This window comes from Phyllobates terribilis, unplaced genomic scaffold, assembly GCF_046119375.1.
Source record: "Phyllobates terribilis strain yellow unplaced genomic scaffold, ASM4611937v1 Scaffold_3__8_contigs__length_932513732, whole genome shotgun sequence".
Lineage (NCBI taxonomy): Eukaryota > Metazoa > Chordata > Amphibia > Anura > Dendrobatidae > Phyllobates > Phyllobates terribilis.
Window position 1 is genome coordinate 533,513,378 of NW_027362763.1, and position 23,172 is coordinate 533,536,549.

Here is a 23,172-nt window from a genome sequence, read left to right on the forward strand (position 1 = left end):
CAGCAGGATCAGCTCGATGGGAGCAGTAGTTCCCATCAGCCTGATCCTGCTATTTAAACTGCCCCATGGTCCCCAATAAATTTTAAATACATGTCATTGGTGGCCAGTGGTTACCTACAATAAATTAGTTTATACATTACCTGTCCCCGCCGATCGCCACCTAAAATAAAGTAAAAAACAAAAAAATACACCTATACTCACCTAGACACCTAATTCCCCGAAGCTATCGATCTCCTGTAATAAAATATAAAATAATAAACCACAACCTTATCCTTACCCCTCCGTAGTAGTCCACGAGTGTCCCACGATGATCTCCAGTTTAGAGCAGCCACATAGAATGTGACCGCTCTGAACCGCTGCCGCCGCTAGAATGATGGGGCCGTAAAGCAGCCCCGTCATTGCATAAGCGGGTTCGCCGGAGTTCAGGCAGCGCTGCTCCGGTTAGCTGCTTTACGGCCCCGCTGTACCGTGAGAAATTCCCACGGTACAGCAGTGCCGTAAAGGAGGTCTCCGGAGCAGCGCTGCCTGAATGCACTCCAGTGACCTCAGTCAGGGGCTCACTCTGCCGGGAGCGGACGTGTTCCCGGCAGTGTGAGCTTACAGCAGCCATGCACAGCTGTCACCATCTCCAGATGTGACAGCTGTGCATGGGAGATCAGCGCAGGAACGTGGACAGGTAACTATTTTTTTCTTTGTAAACTAAGAATTAAATAAAATGGTGTGTTTTATTTCAAATAAATTATTTTTTTCTGGGTGTAGTGTGTGTTTTTTCTTTTTAACACTTTGTAGGTTAGTAATGGGGGTGTCTTATAGACGCCCATCATTACTAACCTGGGCTTCATGGCAGCTGGCGCTGACATGAACCCCAACCCTATTACCCCCTGCCACCACTACAGGGCAGCGTGGAAGAGCGAGGCTAAGTGCCAGAATTGGCGCATCCTATGGATGCGCCATTTCTGGGGCGGCTGACAGCTGGTGTTTCTAGCCTGGGAGTGGGCCGATATTCATGGCACCCTTCCTGGGCTATTAATATCAGCTCCCAGCTGTCTGCCTAGCCTTTGCTAGCTATTAAAATAGGGGGGACCCCACGTCATTTTTTGGGGGGGGTCTCCCATTTTAATAGCTAGTAAAGGGTAGGTATTCAGCTGGGGGCTGATATTAGTAGCCTGGGAAGCTCCGTGGGTATTACTCCCTTCCCAGGCTTCAAACATCTGCCCCAGCTGTCTGCTTAACCTCCGCTAGAGACTAAAATTATGGGGGATCCCACGCCAATTTTATTTTTAATAAATCCTTTATTTTAACACTAAATGACACTTGAGGGGTTAATAAAGATGCAGTCCCTAAATTATTATTTATTTTTTAATTAATTTTTCCCAAAAATTTTGACGTGGGCTTTGCCATATTTTTGTATGCCAGCCAGGTACAGCAGGCAGGAACGGGCTGCCCCCAACTCCCAGCTGCCTATTTGTACCTGGCCGGACACAACAATATAGGGAAGCCCTTTTTTTTTTAATTATTTAATGAAATAATGAAAAAAAAATTGACATGGGGCTTCGCCCTGTTTTTGAGTCCAGCCAGGTACAACTAGGCAGCTGGGGGCTGGAATCCGCAGCGCTGGGAGGCCCAAGCTTTCTGGGCCACCCGCGCTGCAAATTGCAGCCCGCAGCCACCCCGGAAAATGGCGCGTTCATAGAAGCGCCATATTCTGGCGCTGTACCCAACTCATCCAGGGCCCTGGTGCGGTGGCTCACTGGGTAATAAAGGGGTTAGGGCCAGCTTGGCATTATCAGCCCGAAATTCATGGGGTCATGCCAATATTAGACATGACCACCATGAATTTCTAGTAAAGTATTTAAAAAAAAACACAAACACCCAGAATAAAGTCCTTTAATTGAAATAAAGACACAATTCTTTATTGTTCTAAATTAAACTATACTAACCGTCACGCCCATTCCAGCTGAAGCCAACGATCTCCTGCAATAAAAGAAAAATAATAAAGCAACATCATCCTTACCTTTCCATGGTTCCCAGGACAGCTTCAACTCTGCTACATCGAGATGACAGGCTGGACCTGCAGAACGCTGCCATCCAGCCTGTCATCCCGCAGACACTGAGAAGCGCAGGCATGCTTGCGCTCCTCAGTGTCTTTCTGTGACGGCATCCAGATGAGCCGAGGTCATGTCCAATGAACTCGGCTCACCTCATGCACGTCACTGACAGCGTGGGAAAATTCTCCTGCACTCAGCGCTTCAGCGTGAGAATTCTCCCACGCTGTCAGTGACGTGCATGTGGTCAGCTGAGTTCATTGGACATGAACTCACCTCATGCACGTCACTGACAGCGTGGGAAAATTCTCACGCTGAAGCGCTGAGTGCAGGAGAATTTTCCCACGCTGTCAGTGACGTGCATGAGGTGAGCCGAGTTCATTGGACATGACCTCGGCTCATCTTTATGCCGTCACAGCCCGACACTGAGGAGCGCAAGCATGCCTGCGCTTCTCAGTGTCTGCGGGATGACAGGCTGGATGGCAGCGTTCTGCTGCGGTCCTGCCTGTCATCTCGATGTAGCAGAGCTGAAGCTGTCGTGGGAACCATGGAAAGGTACGGATGAGGTTGCTTTATTATTTTTCTTTTATTGCAGGGGATCGTTGGCTTCAGCTGGAATGGACGTGATGGTAAATATGATTTAATTTAGAACAATAAAGAGTTGTGTCTTTATTTCAATTAAAGGACTTTATTCTGGGTGTTTGTGTTTTTTTTTTAACTTTGACTATGGGGTTAGTAATGGGGGTGTCTTATAGACGCCCATCATTACTAACCTGGGCTTCATGGCAGCTGGCATTATAAGCTAACATCAACCCCAGCCCTATTACCCTTCTGCCACCGCTACAGGGCAGTGGGAAGAGCGAGGCTAAGTGCCAGAATTGGCACATCCTATGGATGCGCCATTTCTGGGGCGGCTGACGGCTGGTGTTTCTAGCCTGCGAGGGGGCCAATATTCATGGCACCCTTCCTGGGCTATTAATATCAGCTCCCAGCTATCTGCCTAGCCTTTGCTAGCTATTAAATTAGGGGGGACCCCACGTCATTTTTTTGGGGGGGTCCCCCATTTTAATAGCTAGTAAAGGCTAGGTATTCCGCTGAGGGCTGATATTAGTAGCCTGGGAAGCTCCGTGGGTATTACCCCCTTCCCAGGCTTCAAACATCTGCCCCAGCTGTCTGCTTAACCTCCGCTAGAGCCTAAAATTACGGGGAACCCTACGCCAATTTTTTTTTAAATAAATCCTTTATTTTAACACTAAATGACAAGTACAGTAATCAACACTATCACTATACTTATATATGTGACTGACATGTTTCTATCTATCTAATCTATGTGTGAAGCTCTATTCTGTCTGTTATAAATTGTCGGGTACCGCAGCTGAATTGCCGGCCGGCTTTTTTAAAGAGACGGTGCATGAAAACACTATTATTTTTTTTAATAAATCCTTTACACTAAATGACAAGTACAGTAAGCAACACTATCACTGTACTTCATATATATGTGACTGACATGTTTCTCTCTATCTAATCTATGTGTGAAGCTCTATTCTTTCTGTTGTAAATTGTCGGGTACCGGTGTATGCCGCTGATGAATTGCCGGCTTTTCGCGTAATACATTCTACATTATTCTTAGTTGTTTTACTTCATGTAGAATTAACCTACAAGGAAAGAAAGGGTTTATTTTCATTCCGATATTTGTGTCCCATTGACTTGCATTGATTTCCGGTATCGGAATCGGCGATATCCAATACTTTTTGGGTATCTGTCCGATCCAATCTGATACAATATTTCCTGATATCGGAAGGTATCGCTCAACACTAGTCATGACGTGTAAAACCATAGGATTCAAAGAAGGTTTACTTTTTCCAACTCATAAGGGCTGCTTCAGACATCTATAAAAATCAGTCCTCGCAAGGACAACTATGCATGGACTGACTGTGGAAAATCGAAGTGCAAAAGTTTCTCTTAAGTGTACCATCCGTTTTACATTGATCGCCTTAGACTTTAATAGCATCCTCAAACCGGATGAGAACATGACATGCCCCGAGTCTCGCAGACCAGAAACGTGGACCCATTTTTAAAGCAGATATGCGTATGAGTCAATGAAACTTTGAGTCAGTGTGCTGTCCGAGAAAAAAAACAAGACCACACATGGCTATGTGAGTGCATCAGAGACCTACCATCCCATATAACCTCTTAATGACTGGACGATTTTCCATTTTTGTGCTTCCATTTTTTCCCTCCCCTTCTTCCCAAAGTAATAACTTTTTTTTTTATTTTTTGTGGGATGAGTTATATTTTTGAATGACCCTATTTGTTTTTCCATGTGGTGTACTAGAAAAATTTTGGAAATAATACCAAACCAAACTGTGTATAATTTCTTTTTAGCTATAGAAAAAAATCTAAAATTTGTAAAAGAAAAATAATTAAATAAAATAAAAATATTTTTTTGTCAGTATTTCTGAAACCAAGAAGTTATTTCTCTTTCCATTGGTTGAACTGTCTAAGGGCTTGTTTAGTTGCAGGGTAAGGTAACATTTATATTGATACCATTTTGGAATACATGACATTTTGGTGGCTTTTTTATTTTTTGGTGCAGCGACAAAGCAATTTGGTTGTGTCAATTTTTTATATATATGATGTTTACCATACTCATTACATTTATATTTTGGTAGATCAGACTTTTACAAACATAACAATAACACATGCTTTAGTTTTTACCTTTTTATTATCAAAAAGAGAATATTGGATGATTATTTTTTAATCTCCTGACAGTACTGAAACCTGTAGAAACTTGACTGCTTCTGTATACAGCAATACTATTGAATTGCAGTATATAGTTAACCCCTTCATGACCTTTGACGTGTAGATACGTCCTAGGTCGTGTCCATGCCTTTGGTGCGGGCTCTGACACTGAGCCCGCATCTTTCCCTGCACGTGACAGCTGATCTTTCCAGCATGACTAATATGGAAGCCATAGTGGGGCCTTCGTGATGCTCCCGACTGCCTTGACAAGTCAGTGGAACTCCGCGATCAGATTGAAGGGAGCTGATGGGAGCCGGTGTACAAATGCACCAGCAGTCACCGTATCTTAATGTCACTCTTGGTGGTTGACAGCAGTATGTAAATGGTTTAAAAGCAGCAATTGGAACAGTTATTGCTATTACTATTACAGGGTATCATGTTTCTTTCATAGTTGGAATTTTTTTTTTCATTTCCAGTAAATTGAATGCGGTCATTCAAAACGACAACTTGTTTTGCAAAAAACAAGCCATCATATAGCTATATCAAAAGGAAAAATAAGAACAATTATAGCTGTTGGGAGAGGGAAGGGTAAAAAAAATGCACAAAAATGGAAAATTGCCTGGTCAGGATTGGGTTAATATTTTAATCATTTCTGTGTCCTCCACAATTCCACTTTTAGGGTTAACTTTTAAGGAGCCAATTTAATTTGATTCTTTTTGTTAATTATACTTTTAAGATTCCCTTGAATTTATTTTAATGTTGCTGGCAATTAGATTTTTTGGGGGATAAAAATGAACTGTGATTAAGAACACTCCTGTCTCACAGAACAATTTTTTTATTTTAAGTCACAATAGGAAATGTTATTTTATTCCACTGTAAATATACATCCACATTTCTGTTCCATTTCTACACACATACAATGTGTGCAGAATTATTAGGCAAATGAGTATTTTGATCACTTTGATACTTTTTATACATGTTGTCCTACTCCAAGCTGCATAGGCTTGAGAGCCAACTACCAATTAAGTAAATCTGGTGATGTGCATCTCTGTAATGAGGAGGGGTGTTGACTAATGACATCAACACTCCATATAAGGTGTGCTTAATTATTAGGCAACTTACTTTCCTTTGGCAAAATGGGTCAGAAGAGAGTTTTGACGGGCTCTGAAAAGTCCAAAATTGTGAGATGTCTTGCAGAGGGATGCAGCAGTCTTGAAATTTCCAAACTTTTGAAGCTTGATCACCGAACAATCAAGTGTTTCATGGCAAATAGCCAACAGCATCGCAAGAAGCATGTTGGCCAAAAAAGGCGCAAAATAACTGCCCATGAATTGAGGAAAATCAAGCGTGAAGCTGCCAAGATGTCATTCGCCACCAGTTTTGCCATATTTCAGAGCTGCAACGTTACTGGAGGATCAAAAAGCACAAGGTGTGCGATACTCAGGGACATGGCCAAGGTAAGGAAGGCTGAAAAACGACCACCTTTGAACAAGAAACATAAGATAAAACGTCAAGAATGGGTCAAGAAATATCTTAAGACTGATTTTTCAAAGATTTTATGGACTGATGAAATGAGAGTGACTCTTGATGGGCCAGATGGATGGGCTAGAGGCTGGATCAGTAAAGGGCAGAGAGCTCCACTCCGACTCAGACGCCAGCAAGGTGGAGGTGGGGTACTGGTATGGACTGGTATCATCAAAGATGAACTTGTGGGACCTTTTCGGGTTGAGGATGGAGTGAAGCTCAACTCCCAGACCTGCTGCCAGTTTCTGGAAGACAACTTCTTCAAGCAGTGGTACAGGAAGAAGTCGGTATCGTTCAAGAAAAACATGATTTTCATGCAGGGCAATGCTCCATCACATGCATCCAACTACTCCACAGCGTGGCTGGCCAGTAAAGGTCTAAAAGAAGAAAAAATAATGACATGGCCCCCTTGTTCACCTGATCTGAACCCCATAGAGAACCTGTGGTCCATCATAAAATGTGAGATCTACAGGGAGGGAAAACAGTACACCTCTCGGAACAGTGTCTGGGAGGCTGTGGTGGCTGCTGCATGCAATGTTGATCGAAAACAGATCAAGCAACTGACAGAATCTATGGATGGAAGGCTGTTGAGTGTCATCATAAAGAAAGGTGGCTATATTCATCACTAATTTTTTTTGTTTTTGCATGTCAGAAATGTTTATTTCTAAATTTTGTGCACCGATATTGGTTTACCTGGTGAAAATTAACAAGTGAGATGGAATTATATTTGGTTTTTATTAAGTTGCCTAATAATTCTGCACAGTAATAGTTACCTGCACAAACAGATATCCTCCTAAGATAGCCAAATAAAAAAAAAAGCCCACTTCAACTTCCAAAAATATTAAGCTTGGACTTGTATGAGTCTTTTGGGTTGATTGAGAACATAGTTGTTGATCAATAATAAAAATAATCCTCTAAAATACAACTTGCCTAATAATTCTGCACACAGTGTACACCATACTGCAGGTGACTGTGTACTCTACAGCAGTCCTAACACCCAAATCCCGATTTTACAAATAGCCTGGTGATGTCACCTGTTACTGGTGACCTCATCAGCACCAACCACATGATTAATGATTACGATCAATGTGAAAGACAATTATGGAGTGCAAGGAAAAATTTGTTGCAGCAACAAATTTTATTATCCTTTTTGCTGTAAAAGATTCTCCCTCTCCTCATGAGATTGGAGGAGGCATGGACGCTTTTACACCGTATACATGAACATTTTACTGAATTCTTTTTAATGCCCATGTTTCATGTAAATTAGTAGATTTATGGTTCCACCCACTAGTGAGCATACTACTTGTTCCTCTGCACATTGTAGGGCGGCGGTGTTCACACCAAGCAGTAACTGAGGCAGTGACCCAAGTAAGTCCAATCTAAGCAGCTTTTATTCAGGTGACTCGTGGGTTAACAGAAAAGTCCCCCGGTTCGCAGCCGGGTTAACACAAGTCCATAACAACGGTTGGCAGGGGCAATGGCCATGCCGGGCCGCTCAGAGCCTGATGGGTGCAGAGCCTTCCCAGACGTGGGTTCAGCTAGTCACAGGTCCGCCAAGCTTTCCTGCTATGCTCCTAGCAGGTCCCAGCTCTGAACACCACTAATCCTTAGTGCAGGGTTTTTAAAGGACCTGTGGCAAGAGCCACTGGAAAACCCGGGTTGGAGGAAGGAGGCCGCCCCACTGCCTTCCTGTAGCCTCCTCCAAGAAATGAAGGCCCTGCTGGGTTTTACTTAATCTGCCTTAGCCAGATAGCCTGACCAGGTCAATGCTCACCTTCATTCCTGCATTGCAGCCGCAGCTGTGTCTGTGACTGCAATGCACTCCAATGGGTTTAATAGGTCTCTGTACACTTTCTGGGGGATATATAACATCCCTCGTATACGATCCCGGTTACCGTCTCACAACATGTACTGTGACCGTGAACAGAAATATAATTTCCTTGCCTTTAAAACTCTTAAAGAGAGCATTTATTTAAAACTATAATGGGGGGGCAGTGTTCCTTAACATTATATTGGTTTCATGCATTACTTTGTATCAAATTTTGATCATTCATTGCCTGTGAGATAAGAGACTGCTGACATCAAGTTTGTTAGCTTACATTTAAAATGTGTGTCAAGTTAGCTCACTGTCTGCCGATCACACTCAATCTCTCAGCCTATGGGTTACCATGCACTGCTAACCGGATCCAGCTAGCTTCAGAGCAGCGCTTACAAGCTCTATAGCAGAGAACTTGTAAGCGTCGCACACCTTACCTAGAAGCCTGACTACTGCTGGTAGACTGGAGCATTACCTGATAATTGAGGAATGAGCATAGTAGAATTAAAAATGGCCTTTTCTATTTAGCAGTAAATTGCAAATTTGCCTCTTTCTACAAGCACTTTGCAATTTTACTCATTTAAGATGATGAGACAACCCCTTTAATAGCTGTTGGCCAAACCAGCTCCCCATGGACATGCACTCTTTGCTGTTTAATTCATCAGGTGAGAGGGAGACAAGCTATTAGCAGATACTTCTGTCTGGGGATTATCTCTCAGCAGAAGAAAAGATTGGTCATGTTCGATTCTAACATGCTTGATCCCCTTGTTACCTAATATTGACTGATGTGGCTAGTTGCATAAAGCTTCATAAAGCAGTGCTAGATCGAAAATAGACTGGAAAGGTCACACTGGAATACCATGGCTGCCAAATTCAGTGGAAAAAACAGTAGACAGAGGAATTCTACTCTTCCTTCCTGTTAGCAACCAGCTCGTGACTGAGGCTGCATTGTATGGATTCTCTGTCTAGTTAATCATCAATTAACTAAACTAATGTAATATATAGTCAAATTGTACTCAAAGGGTGCTCGGTCTGTATATATTAAATATTTATAAGATATGTCCTTTTTATAGTTTTCAGTAAGTGTAGTTTTATCAGGCTCATCTCATGCTGTACAGTGTATGAAGCTGCCAATATAATGCATAGACCTTTCCAAGGTGTGACGGAAATGTTTCACAAAAGAATATTTTACTTGGTGCCTAATACAACATTGCTGAGGTGCATAGGGACCATTTTTCTTGTATTTTTAAACACCTGACTTAGTTCAGAATTTGTCTGGTTCCGAAGTTATTATTGATTATAGTTAAGAGCGTAGGTAAAGGCAGAGGCGTTATTCTTAAGCCGAGATTCTGGCACCCGCTCTGTAATGCACAAATAGAATAATGTAAGAAGGCCGTCCCGGGTGACTCCATGAACAACTTTTCTTTTATTACCCTTGTGGAATAAGCCATGAAGTTTGACGAAACCCTTTTCAAATGTCCTTCTGGAGTTTTAATAGGTACGTGTTGCGGTGCTGCACAGACTGCAGATAATGACACAGCCTTCCTACTGCTGGGAGAAAGTGTTTTCTTTGTGAAAGTTCTTTTATGGTAATCCTTCTCTGCAATGGGAAGACATGAATTTTAATAGCCAAAGCAATTAGAAACAGCAACACACAGAGGATGGTTTCTTTAGATCAGCATGAGGTGTTTCTTTTTTAACATATATATTCTACTGGTAAATGTGCAAACAGCAGTTGGCCAGAGAGATGTTAAAGGGTGCATCAGTTCAGCTTGACAACTGGGTTCATTGTGGTTTATTTATTTTTTTCATTATCCTTTAAGTACATGTTTAAAGAACATTTTTTGGACATTTTTTTTATTTTCCATATCCAGACTTCACTGTCACTATGACCTCCATAGTACCCATTAAGCAGTTGTCATAATCTAGAACTCACTTCCACTTCATCTTTGGACTCAACAAGCCCTGTTTCCAAGATACTCTTTCGTTGGTGGACTGTGGCATGGTGGCAGCAGTGCTGGTTCTCCGCAACCCACTGAGCACCAAATAGTAGAGTGGGGGAGAGGTGAATGGCCATCTGGGTTTTGGCCAAGTTGTAAGGAAACTTTTGGAATTGTAATGTGCCTGGCCTCTTCTACTCTTACCCTGCTCAAGTCTCGACAGAAAGAATAGCCTATAAAAGTCCTTGATGGATGCGGCCATGGTTATGTATGGGGTCGGTCAGGGAGAAGTGATCATCTGGATAATGTTTAGCGACCTTTTTTTCGACTGATATTGCTGTTAATTTGAGTGAAGGATGCAGAGGTCTAGCACCTCTTAGGTGTTACATAACTTTGAATTACAATCCAAAATGAAATCAGAACTTTGCATCTTCCATGACTGACATTATTTGTTTTAATTTTGCTTCTATGATTGTTCACAATGAGACGATAATGAATTCAGTCTTTTTAGTAACAATATCCTATGGGTATACAACAAGCTGATGGTAGCAATTATTTATAAGGACTTTTCTTTTTTTGTTTCTTATCTACTGTAGGTTTACAGCGTAGATTGGAGTCAGACAAGAGGAGAGCAGCTTCTGATATCCGGATCCTGGGATCGTACTGCAAAATTAGTAAGTTAGTGGTGACGTTACTGTTTGAAATCATATCTTTATTGTTTTTTCTGTTGTTGATATACAGTGGGTACGGAAAGTATTCAGACCCCTTTAAATTTTTCACTCTTTGTTTCATTGCAGCCATTTGGTAAATTCTAAAAAGTTATTTTTTTCTCATTAAAGTACACTCTGCACCCCATCTTGACTGAAAAAAAAACAGAAATTTTGAGATTTTTGCAAATTTATTAAAAAAGAATAACTGAAATATCACATGGTCATAAGTACTCAGACCCTTTGCTCAGACACTTATATTTTAGTCACATGCTGTCCATTTCCTTGTGATCCTCCTTGAGATGGTTCTACTCCTTCATTGGAGTCCAGCTGGGTTTAATTAAACTGATAGGACTTGATTTGGAAAAGCACACACCTGTCTATATAAGACCTCACAGCTCACACTGCATGTCAGACCAAATGAGAATCATGAGCTTAAAGGAACTGCCCAAGGAGCTTAGTGACAGAATTGTGGCAAGGCACAGATCTGGCCAAGGTTACAAAAGAATTTCTGCATTACTCAAGGTTCCTAAGAGCACAGTGGCCTCCATAACCCTTAAATGGAAGAAGTTTGGGACCACCAGAAGTCTTCCTAGACCTGGCCGTCCAGCCAAACTGAGCAATCGTGGGAGAAGAGCCTTGGTGAGAGAGGTAAAGAAGAACCCCAAGATCACTGTGGCTGAGCTCCAGAGATGCAGTAGGGAGATGGGAGAAAGTTCCACAAAGTCAAATATCACTGCAGCCCTCCACCAGTCGGGCCTTTATGGCAGAGTGGCCCGACGGAAGCCTCTCCTCAGTGCAAGACATATGAAAGCCCTCATAGAGTTTGCTCAAAAACACATGAAGGACTCCCAGACTATGAGAAATAAGATTCTCTGTTCTGATGAGACGAAGATAAAACTTTTTGGTAATAATTCTTAGTGGTATGTGTCAGGTCCATTGACTATAAAGATCCCTCATTTGCATATCAATTCAAATACTGATTTCTCAATAACGGAATGGACTGGCCATGCAAAAGTATTGTTGGACTTGTCTTTTAAAAGCAAAAAGCGTATATAAATAGTTTGGGGTGTGAAATCCTGCTGACAAATTTCCTTTACAGATTAAAGAAATTCATTAAGACTAATATATAAAATGATAATCTTGATGAATCGAGGCCAAAGATTAATTTTTAATTTTTTTTGTGACATTCGCAGAGGCTTAGGAGTTTATATACATGTGGTTAGTATGTAGCATTGCTTTTAAATTGTCTAACTTGGGTCAAATATTTTGGCCAGCACTCTACAACCTTTCTAAAATAAGATGCTGCAATTTTGTCCCATTCCTCCTTACAGAACTGGTGTGATAAAGTTAGGTTTGTAGGCAGGCCTCCTTGTTTCTACACTCTTTTTCAGTTGTGGCTGTAAATTTCTATGGCACTTAGGTCAGGGGTTTGTGACGGCCTCTCCATTACCTTCACTTTGTTGTCCTTAAGCCATTTTGCTTACAACTTTGAAAATACACTTGAAGTCTTTGTCCATTTGCACCAAATCTTTAACTTCTTGGCTGATGACTTGAGGTGTTGCTTCAATGTCTCCATATAATTTGCCATCCTCATGCTGTCATCTGTTTTGTAATGTGGAGCAGTCCCTCTTACAGGACAGCACAGCATAATGCTGCCACCCTCTGTTTCACGGTTGTGATGCTGTTCTTTGATTAGGCCTCTTTTTTTTTAACAGTGATGGTCATTATGGCTCAAGCGTTCCATTTTTTTTTCTATTGAACCCTAGGACATTTTTCCAAAAAAGTGAGATCTTTCTCCCCATGTGCAATTGCAAACAGTTACATGACTTTTTAATGGCAGCTTTGGAGCAGTGACTTTTTCCTTGTTGACCGATCTGTCGGGTCATGTCACTATATGACACTTTTTCCTATAGGTATTGATATTTTTGTACTTGCTTCCTGTGGCATCTTCATATTTGCTGTCCATGGATTGAATAGTATTTTTGGCATCAAAGTACGTTCACTTCTAAGTAAAAGAACAAGTCTATTTCCTGAACGGACTGACTGCTGTGTGATGCCCTGGTGTAATAACTTACATGTTATCAGCCAGGTACTGGAGTGAGATTTCTGGAGTACAGACCAACAGCTGATCATGAATTAGACGAGCTGTGGTATTACACTCCAGTCATGCCCATCTCGGCAGAACTGGGAGAAACTGTCGTGAAGACTTCAATAGTCACAGAACTTTTACCCCAGAAAGTTTTGATGAAATTGGACCCAATGTGTTTACTTTATTCTGTGAGCAGCACACTTATGGTGATGGCAAATTCATGTCATTTTATTTGTTTTATCACATTTATATAGTAAATACTGTTGTTTTTTTTTGTTTTTTTTAAAAAACCTGTTTTTTTTTAGTATTGCCATACTCTAAGGCTGCGTTCAGATGTTGCTTTTGTGCTGTGTTTTTCAGTGCAGATTTGTCACAAAACCTGAAGAGTATCCAGATGCCAGCAAAGTCAATAAGTTTCTTGAAGTCTCATGGACACGTTGCTTATTTGTGACTTACAGATTTGGTGCAGATTTAAAAAAGAAAAAGGTTAACATCTGTTGATGTTCATATTAATATATGTCTGCATTTCTGGAATGACTAAGTTCTTGGCTTTTTGCTTCTAGTGGGATCCATCTGTTGGAAAGTCTTTGTGCACCTTTGTGGGTCATGAAAACATAGTGTACAGCACGATCTGGTCGCCTCATATACCAGGCTGTTTTGCATCAGCATCAGGTAAGATGAGATACTTAAATAACTGTTTTACAGGGTGCCTGTCCGTAAGAATATGCCTATGAAACCTGAGGTTCTGCAGGATAGAGCAGGGAAGAACATTTCCAACGATACCTATTCTGTCATTGTCCATAGCTTTGTTATGCTGATATTCAGGTTTCATTCGTGTGGAAATTAGGCCTGCAAGTGCTCGGATTGACATAACTGTGCACTTGCAGTCCTCGCCTCCTCTTCACTACTCCCGTTTTTTGATTGACAATGTAGACAGAGGCTCTGCTGTATAACATCACCTGTGCGCTCCATTGTCAATCAAGAAGCAGATGGCGATGCTGACCGGGAGAAGCAAAGAGGAGCTGAAGACTGCAAGTGCATTGATACAACCTTTAGTGCACCTATGATCCTTATTTACATGTGAAGTTTGGTGCAACGGAGCTCCAGGTAATAACAGAACACGTGTTGTTGAAAATGTGTTTCCCTGTACTTCAGGTTTCTAAGGACAGGTTCTCTTTAAGTTATTACCAGCCCGTACTTCCATATGTCACAAGACACTTTATATGGCATATGTTATGAAAATGTCTTGTGTTCATAAAGTTTGTGTGCAACATTTTTTTTTTTTAGATGTGAAGAATTTGTATGTTACTTTAAAAGGTAACTCATTTTATAAAAGTTTTTATATATTACAGGTGCTTCATAGTGTTACTGATTGGTGGGGGTACACATCTTGAGACCCCTAACAATAGGACTATATATTGCTCTGAAGTACGCAGCTCCTGCATAAGCTGCGCACAGCGTGGTGTACAGGTTCATTAGTAAGTCTATGGGTTTTTACATTCACTCTCACAGAGCTGTGTATGGACCCATAGACTTACTATTGTGCCCGTAAACCGCTTTATGTGCTCTTCTCATGCAGTAGCTGCAGACTTCAGAGCAATATTTTGATGGGTGGGAAACTCGAGGCAGAAACAGTATGCAGGGATATAATATATGAGAACTTGACAGCAGCACTTTAACAAGGATTTCACTTTACATGTAACCATCTTACCATTCCCCGTTGTAACCAGAATAAAAGCACAATATGAACACGTATACTGCACAGACTGCAATTTCTCCTATGTTGTGTGGAGTGGTACACATTGATGCACTGTATAGAATGTTTTATTATTTCTGCTTAAACCCCTTAACGATGGGTGCCCTTGTACGGCGCTCGTCAAGAGCTGGTGTATGGAGCAGGCTCAGGAGATGAGCTCGCACAATTCTTGGCAGATGATAGCGGTTTTATTCAACCATCATATTTCTCTAACAGCCATAGATGTAGCTGAGTTTTGCATGCTGCTGTTAACCAGTTAAATGCCACGGTCAGTCTCTGACAACAGCATTTAAACTTCATGGTGCACGGGTCATTTTAAGTGCCCATCATCCTCGCTATGCACAGGTGGGTTACCGTACCATAGTAACTGTGGGTCTGCTGAAGACCCCTGTGCCTGCTGAAGACCCCTGTGCCTGCCATAACGATGCTCCTGTGAAGACCAGCCTGGGTCTGGTGATCACAGGCAACCATTATCTTTGCTACATAATGCAATATTGTAGTATATAGTATAAGCTGCTACGTCAAAGATCCGGGATATCTGTATACTTACAACCCTATTGTACCTAGACCCACTCACTGGTTTATACCTGTTCTCCCTAGTAATATATATATATCTGTATCAATGTATTTACTAAAGTTAAGTGGATTTTAATGAAAATCCGAAAATTGTGATTTACTTCAAATAAAAAAAAATATGCAAGTTTAATGTTGCTGTAATCATACTGTCCTGGAGAATCATTTTGCCAGGTTATCTTTACTGCACAATGAACGTCATAAAAACAGAACCCAACAAAAACAATTGAAGTTTTGCTTTTTTCACAATTTCACTGCATTTGGATTTTTTTTTCTGGTTTTCCCATGCAAAATGAAACGTATCATTCAAAATGACAAATCGTCCTCCAAAAAAAACATGCTGCCATTCGGCAGTGTTGGCGAAAAAATAAAAAAGTTCTGGGTCTTGAAAGAATGGGAAGAAAAACAAAAGTGCAAAAACGAAAAATTGCCCTGTCGTAGTGGGTTGAGAAGCTTATTACTTATGTATTAAAGAAAACTTCTGGCCTGTCCAATCTCTGTGCATGAATTTCTTTGTCCACCAGGTGGCGGTCATATCTTAAATACAGTACAATTTTAAATTAAGAAAAATAAAATTGTGTATAAATTTGCACATTGGAAAAGGTGTGCTATATAGCTTGCCCTGGTCTTGTCCGCAAGATCATTTTAGTATTTTTGGATGACAATGAAGGTTTAGTAATGATATGTTAGCAGTAGCTCTTTCAGTTTGTATGTTCTCCCTCTGTTTGTGTCGGTTTCCTTCCACACTCCATAGACATACTAATAGGGGATTGTGAGCCCCATTGGGGACAGTGATGATGACCTCTTTAAAGCACTGCAGAATATGATGCTATAGAAGTAAAAGAAATAAAAATAATAATTCCCAAATGGAAAGCAGTGTTATTACATATTAACGAAGATAAGCTTTTAGCCTCATGTAAAGTGGAAAGAATGCAGTGCTATAGATCAGAAGGAGTGAATAGTAAAGGATGACGTGAACACAAAATAAAAGTAGTGCCTAGCTAAGCTATAGTCCTGGTGCAAAAATGCCTCCTGTTCTGACCAGGTAACTGCTGTCCTATCTCTGGAACCGTATGGCGGATATAAAAAAACAAAACAAAAACTAACTGTATACTCATGGGGGAGTAGCATGAATAACATTAGACTGTCTAGTAATGACTTGATGACAGGTCCGCTTTAACAGACAAGTATTAAAATGTAAGGTTATCTTTCCCTAAATGCAGGCATTCACCAGATCTTATAGGAAACCTGCCATCAAGATTTTGTTAAGTAAACTACAGGCATTGTCAGGTTGGTGCTGTTACACTAATTAAAATGATACTTGTGGTTCTTATTTAATCTGTGATTGCAGTTTTGAGTTAATTAGATGCTCATGCTCCGGGGTGGCCTGTGGCTGGTTTTTTTTTCTGGTGCTCTGGCCTCATCATCATAATTTTTGGCTTAAATGACAGGTCACTGATCCTTCAGTGACTTGCCTCCTACTTTAAATACTGCGCTTCTGCAGTTAATATTGTGGTCTTTTCAAAAAATATATAAAAAAAAATCACTCCAGCAAAATGGCTCCGGTGGCACATGCGCAGTAGCATTTATTACCGATAGATGCTTCTGCACATGTGCTGGCGCCATTTTTTTTTTTTTGTTCCAACAAAATGTCGGCGGCGCATGTACAGTAGCATTTATCTGCAAGCGTCAGCTGGCTCAGATTGAGAGCATCACTTGCCGATAGGCGCTACCACGCATGTGCCGAGGGCGCCATTTTGCTGGAGCAAAAAAATTAAAATTGTCTCTGACAAAATGGCGCCGGCGGCGCATTCACAGTAGCATTTATCGGCAAGCGACAGAACCAGAATATTAACTGTGAAGTGCAGTATTTAAAGTAAGAGGCAGTGACCTGTTATTTAAGCGAGAATGATGATGATGATGAGACCAGAGCAGCAAAAAAAAGACCTGGCCACAGGCCGCCCCGGAGCACGAGCATCTCATTAACTGAAAGCTGCAAACACAGATTAAACAAGAACCACAAGACGGATTTCATCAACCCAGGTATCATTTTAATCAGTGTAACAGCACCAACCTGACAATGCCTGTAGTTTACTTAGCAAAATCCTGATAACCTGTTTCCTTTAAAACAACTTTTATGTATTCTAAATTATATTTGTAGCTATTAGCTTTGACTTAAAAAAAAAAAAAAAGAAAAGTATATTAAAGCTACCTTCCAGGCAAAAAATGTGAGTTGGCTTCTCCTAATAGGTTAGTATTGATTGATAATCAAATGATCAATGTTCCTGTTATACCAGTCAGGTACACTAGATGCTGATAGATCTATATAGGACATTAACGCTTATTAAAAGGGTTATCGGTTTAATTTTGAAACGTTTGAACAATCAGATGATTTTCTTACAGTAGCTCTCATATATACATCTAGATATGCCCTATGGATAAGAAATATTTATTGCACATAAAGCACCAAAATTCTTCCTTGTGGTTTTTTTTTTTGTAACTTTAATTTTTATTAAAGATTATAAAGTTTAACAAACATCAAGAGCACAAGGAAATTACAGAGTATGAGAATGATTAATTCAAATATAATACTTGTAAAAACATTAATAGACCTATAGATCCCTACGTGGTCCTCGGGCAATCTGAACAGAGCTATTATACTATTTCTGGCCATGTTATGACTTGGATGTATTATTTAGCAGTTTTCCTCTCAAGCTCCAGTCACTAGAAGCTTCAGCAGCTTCTCTCTGTGCTCTGCCTTGCACCCTACAGCTTTTCTCTCCATTCATTGTGCACAGATGTGAGCAGGGTTTCAGAATGATCAGTGCAGGAAAGTGACACATAAAGTTTCTTATTTTTTATTGTACTATTGATTTACCAAAAAGTTCAATGTGTGTTTTCACTTTACATTGTGCCTGTCATTTCAGGTAACTATTCAGAATAAGCAGTCACTTATGTGTACATGAGGAATACCACCATTTCTGGTTTTTATTTGACTTGTCTCCTGCATTATTTTAGCATTTTTCCCTCTGCAGACTCTATCTCTAATTTTCAGTTTTCTTTGATCTGCTGGTTGGAGTCTAGCATCTGTTTTTTTTTAATGAAGACAGATTTTTACTGAATGATGAGTTTAGGAGGCAGAGGGGAGAATGAGAAGTGGCTCATAAGTGGAGAAAGAAGCACATTTATCTGATATAATATATTGCAAAGTATATTTTATATTCAGTTAAACAAAGTTTGTTAAAACGTCAGTGACTATTTAACATTGCTCATGTACGCCTGAGATCTGATAACATGTCTTGGCAGATACACAGACTAGATGTTTTCACTATGGAAACCACTGCCTTAATTTAATAAATTTCACATCTTAAGTCGCAGCTATTATAAGTCTGTACATGAGAAATACCACTATTTCTGAACATTATATGATTTGTATTCTGCATTTTTCACCAGTTTTCCTCTGTGCATGTTCTATTTGTCTTTCAATTCTCTCTGAACCAGTGGAATAGGACCAGGTACTATGAAGTCTCCTATCCACAATACACAGAAGGGGATTCTTTTTCTTTCACTGTTTAGTACATTTAGCAGCATGGAGGACCTTATATGGTAGTACTGAGCTATGTGGCTGTGAATCCAGGATAAGCTGAATCACTCACTAACTGCAGCACCATCTGATTGTTTTCTCACTGTGCTCCTCGCTTCTCCTATCTTCTCCCCCCTCCATAGATTATAATTACATATATAACCTGACTCCTTATTATGCTAGCAAATTGTCTAGCTTTGACCAAGACTAATTTGAGCTGTTTTTTTCAGAGTGCATTGTGAATTACTGAGGTGGGGGATGGGAAAAAAAGCTCATAAGTGGTTAAAAAAAATCAGAATTTTTTGATATATTACAATTTTTTTATATTCACCAGTACAATGCAGTTTGCTGAGACAACATTGACCATTTAACAAAAGAAGTGTGTAAATAATATTTTGATATGTCAGGCACTGGTAATTTGCACAGTGGGGGAGTACACTGATATTGCGCTGATAATGACATCCCATATCTACTTCTATTGCGTGTATATATGCATTTCTAATATTGAAAAGCTCATACCCTGGCACTTCTTAGCAGTGTTTGTGTTCATATTTTTGTTTTTACCGGTGAGTTTTAGACACTTTTCTATAGTTGTCTGATCCAGAATATTGGGAAATCTTGCACCCGTCAGGTCCCTTTATTTATGGAGGCACTGCACTTTTACAGACCGTTGCCGGGCACTGTGTTTATACAATAATCTAATGGACAGCTTAGATTGATAGTTGGGCTACTTTATTTTCCTCGGCTACAAGAACACTGAATGTATTATGTCATTGCCTCTTAATTTAATTAAGCATAAGAGTGCACTTCTCACCAAAGACCTAGAAACTGGTGAAAAGGTCCCCACTATGAGCTGTGCTTTTATCTACTGGCCTGGCTAATAATAAACAAGACCGGATGATAATGTGGTACTTTATGCAGAACTGACAATGTATCGCATGAACACACAGGAAGCAGGCGTGCTGCCACCCAGACAGGATCTCTTTGTAGTGCTTGGGGACTAATTGGATGTAATCCCTAATTTAAGTTGTCTGTTTCTAGGTTACTGATCTTTATGGCTTTCTAAGGTTCAAACCCCTGTGACACGGCCTTACATATTGTAATTAATAGATAATTGTTACTTTTGGTTCAGGCTGCAATAATGCTTCAGTGATTTTGTAGCAGAAATATCGTTTGCTTTATAAATGTTGCTTTGTGCTCGTCGATTGCGAGGACATTTAGATGTTTTGTTTTCTGAACACCCTTATATTTTTTGTCTTTTCTCTCGATTGAAAACAGAACTCCGTTCAGCATTGATTAGGAGGCGCCACATATATCATTTCCACTCCTCACGTGCACTCGGGCGCAGCAACGGTTTACACCTAAAGATTTCTGCCCAAACAGACTGATTTTCAGGCTCCCGCACACATTAGATGAAAGTTGATGAAATCCGTTGATTTTCATTGGATCAGCCAACCATCTGATGTGTATGGGGCCTCTCAATACTAGTCAAATTGATCTGAGTTGCCAATTTACACACACGGATATTTTGTTCGGGTATATGCAATTCTCATTTTCTTTTTTTCTTTTTATGAATGTCCTAAAATAAAACTGTTCTATTCCATATAATGTCATTGTATTTTAGATGCACATTTACTTGACAAAGTCATTTGGATTTTCAGACAGATTTTAATGCCAAGTAGATCAGTATTCTGGCAAATAAGGCAGATGTCAATCAGATCAACTGGTCATTTACTTACACCAATTTAAATTGATGTTGTTCTTATTGAAAAGGAATTGACAAGCTATCTAGTTCTGTAAAATGACTCGCCTCAATGGTATGACCAGCAAACAGTTCACATCTTAGTCCGTTTGATAATATAGGGAAGAAATTGACAACATTGGTCCATGACATGGCTTCATCCTGCAAAACTGATGTCAACTGCTTTTTCAACTTGATCTACAGTGGCTTGCAATACTATTCACCCTGCTTGGCATTTTTCGTGTTTTACTACCCCACAACTTGGAATTTGACAGTTTTTTGAGGGTTTGCATTAGTTCATGTAAAGAACATGCCTACAACTGCGAATATTTGGTTTTCTTTTTATTGTGATGCAAACAACAATTAGGACAAAATAACAAAACGTCAGTGTGCATAACTATTCTCCCCCCCCCCCCCCTCCCTAAAGTCAGTACTTTGTAGAGCCTCCCTTTGTGGCAATTAGAGCTGAAAGTCACTTTGGATAAGTCTGAGTTTTCCACATCTTGCCACTGGAATTTTTGCCCATTCCTCAAATGCAAAACTGCTCCAGCTCCTTCAAGTTAGATGGTTTCCTTCGGTGAACAATCTTCAAGTCTTACCACAGATTCTCAATTGAACAGAAATCTTCAAGTCTAACTACAGATTCTCAATATCTCTGTATTTTGCATCAACCATGTTCTCTGTCCCTGCTGCCAAAAACGTTCTCACAGGCACTGGCTGTATGAACTCACAGGTATGGTGGCGTTCCTGAGAAAAACATACTTTAAAATCCACCAGGGACCGAGCAGCGCTGGACAGTAATCAGACAGGTGGGACCTCTGCAGCTTTTTCCCCTTCCACTGCCCTGGATTGACAGGTCTCTGCCTATATGCACATCTGAAAAACAGCAATTCTGGTGTTTTGATTTTTTTTCTCTTTACTAGATTGATGTTGTGGTAGGGACAGTGACTGAAGAAAATGCAATTTTGGCATTAAGGTTCTTTTCTATTTACGGCATCTACTATATGGTATAAGTAATTTTATATTTCGATAGATGGAGCTTCTACTGATGCAACAATACAAATATGTTTGTTTTTTCAAAAATGTTTATATCTTTATTTTTGAACTGTAGGGGACGTGACCATCATTTGATCTCTTATCATGTATACTGAAATACTACAGTATTTCAATAAATTGTGTGGTGGAACTTCACAGGGTACCAAGATGGCAGCAACAGTAGCACTTACTATGGCAACCCACTGGCACCCTGTAATCACTAGCTGTGATCCTTGCTATTAGATTCATCCATTGTCCATGGAGTTGCATAGCTCCTAAGCCTGCCTCATACAAAGCAGCACCAGGTGTGTGATGTACATGTATTTTACATGTTGGGATGTTGTAGAAACTCATTTACCATGCTATAGTTAAAATAACATGTACATGTCTAACTAGGCACGCTCACTTCATTGCGTCCTTTACATATAGGCCTACATGTACAAATCCATAACCTTGCACAGCTGATTATGGTAGACTGTGCACTACAAGCAGGGGTAGAAGAGATGTAACACCTGCATTACACGACGTTAAATAAAACTATCTTTTTACCCAAATCCTAAATGCAAAAATGTAGTCCTAACTGTACAGATTGATTATCAGATCCAAATTTAACACATAGATATAGACCCAGACCCAACGTCCTAATGAGTACTGACCAGAAGCAAGCTCAGTATAGACGTACAGTACCAGAACCAAACTCAGTAGAGAAATATGGTATCGAAAACAAACTCAGTCCATAGTACAGTAGCAGAACCAAGTTGACTATTGTGGTAGACCAACTCACTCGAAAGCAGACGGAGGTAGACACGGGAACACTGTCTCTTTAAATTCTTCCCAGGTTTATTATACAGGCAGCATAAACCGTGGTGAAGTAAAAATAAACTCAGCCCTTTGGGCAAAAACAGGAAAAACAGAGCAAGCCCTAGCACAAAGCACAAACGGTTCAGCTTTTCATTGTCAGGACACAAAGCACTGGAGTTCCTCTCCAGCCCTACTGAACACTGATTCAAAAGGCTGGCTGTTTATAGCCCAGGCCACACCTTGGGGTAGAGATATGGTGAACAGCCTCCCACCTGCTCTACAGCTGTTCACATAAAATCTTAACCCATTAAAAATGTCCAATTTAACCCCTAGGCACATATTGTGCTGGAGCAACTTCTAGGTTTCAACTCACTGAAGCTGATGACCTCAGTGAAATATATCTCCGGTCCATTACTTTGCCAATGACTTTATCACACTATATACATAATACTGATGGACAAGTCTAGTCTCATGTTTTTCATCAGCTGCCATTTTATCCTTTTAATGCTCCATGATGTACCATTACGTCATGCAGCGTGACAGGGTGTTTGGAATGGGCTCAGGAACTGAACGGGCTCCACATATGGCAGATGCTGGCTATATTTCACAGTTGGCCTCTGCCTTTAACATCAGTGATCGGCGTTACTGCTGATTGCTGTTGTTAACCTCTTAAATATGGCTGTCAATGACTGACAGCGGCATTTAAATGCCACAATCCGTCCCCAACGTTTGTTCGGGCACTTCCCCAGATGCACTCATTTTGTACTGTCTAGTCTGCATCTCAACTAGTGTTTAGTAGACCACACTTTTTGTGCTC

At 40.4% G+C, this 23,172-nt stretch overlaps 1 protein-coding gene across 2 annotated transcripts in view; it reads left to right on the forward strand.

The window, feature by feature from the left end:
- PEX7 (peroxisomal biogenesis factor 7) overlaps nucleotides 1–23,172 on the forward strand; it is a 208,057-nt gene that overhangs the window by 17,848 nt on the left and 167,037 nt on the right. For both annotated transcript variants that reach the window (XM_073671314.1, XM_073671315.1), the window contains exons 4-5: nucleotides 10,664–10,741; nucleotides 13,430–13,538. In XM_073671314.1, the coding sequence (XP_073527415.1) occupies nucleotides 10,664–10,741; nucleotides 13,430–13,538 (187 nt within the window). The remainder of the gene's footprint in view (nucleotides 1–10,663; nucleotides 10,742–13,429; nucleotides 13,539–23,172) is intronic.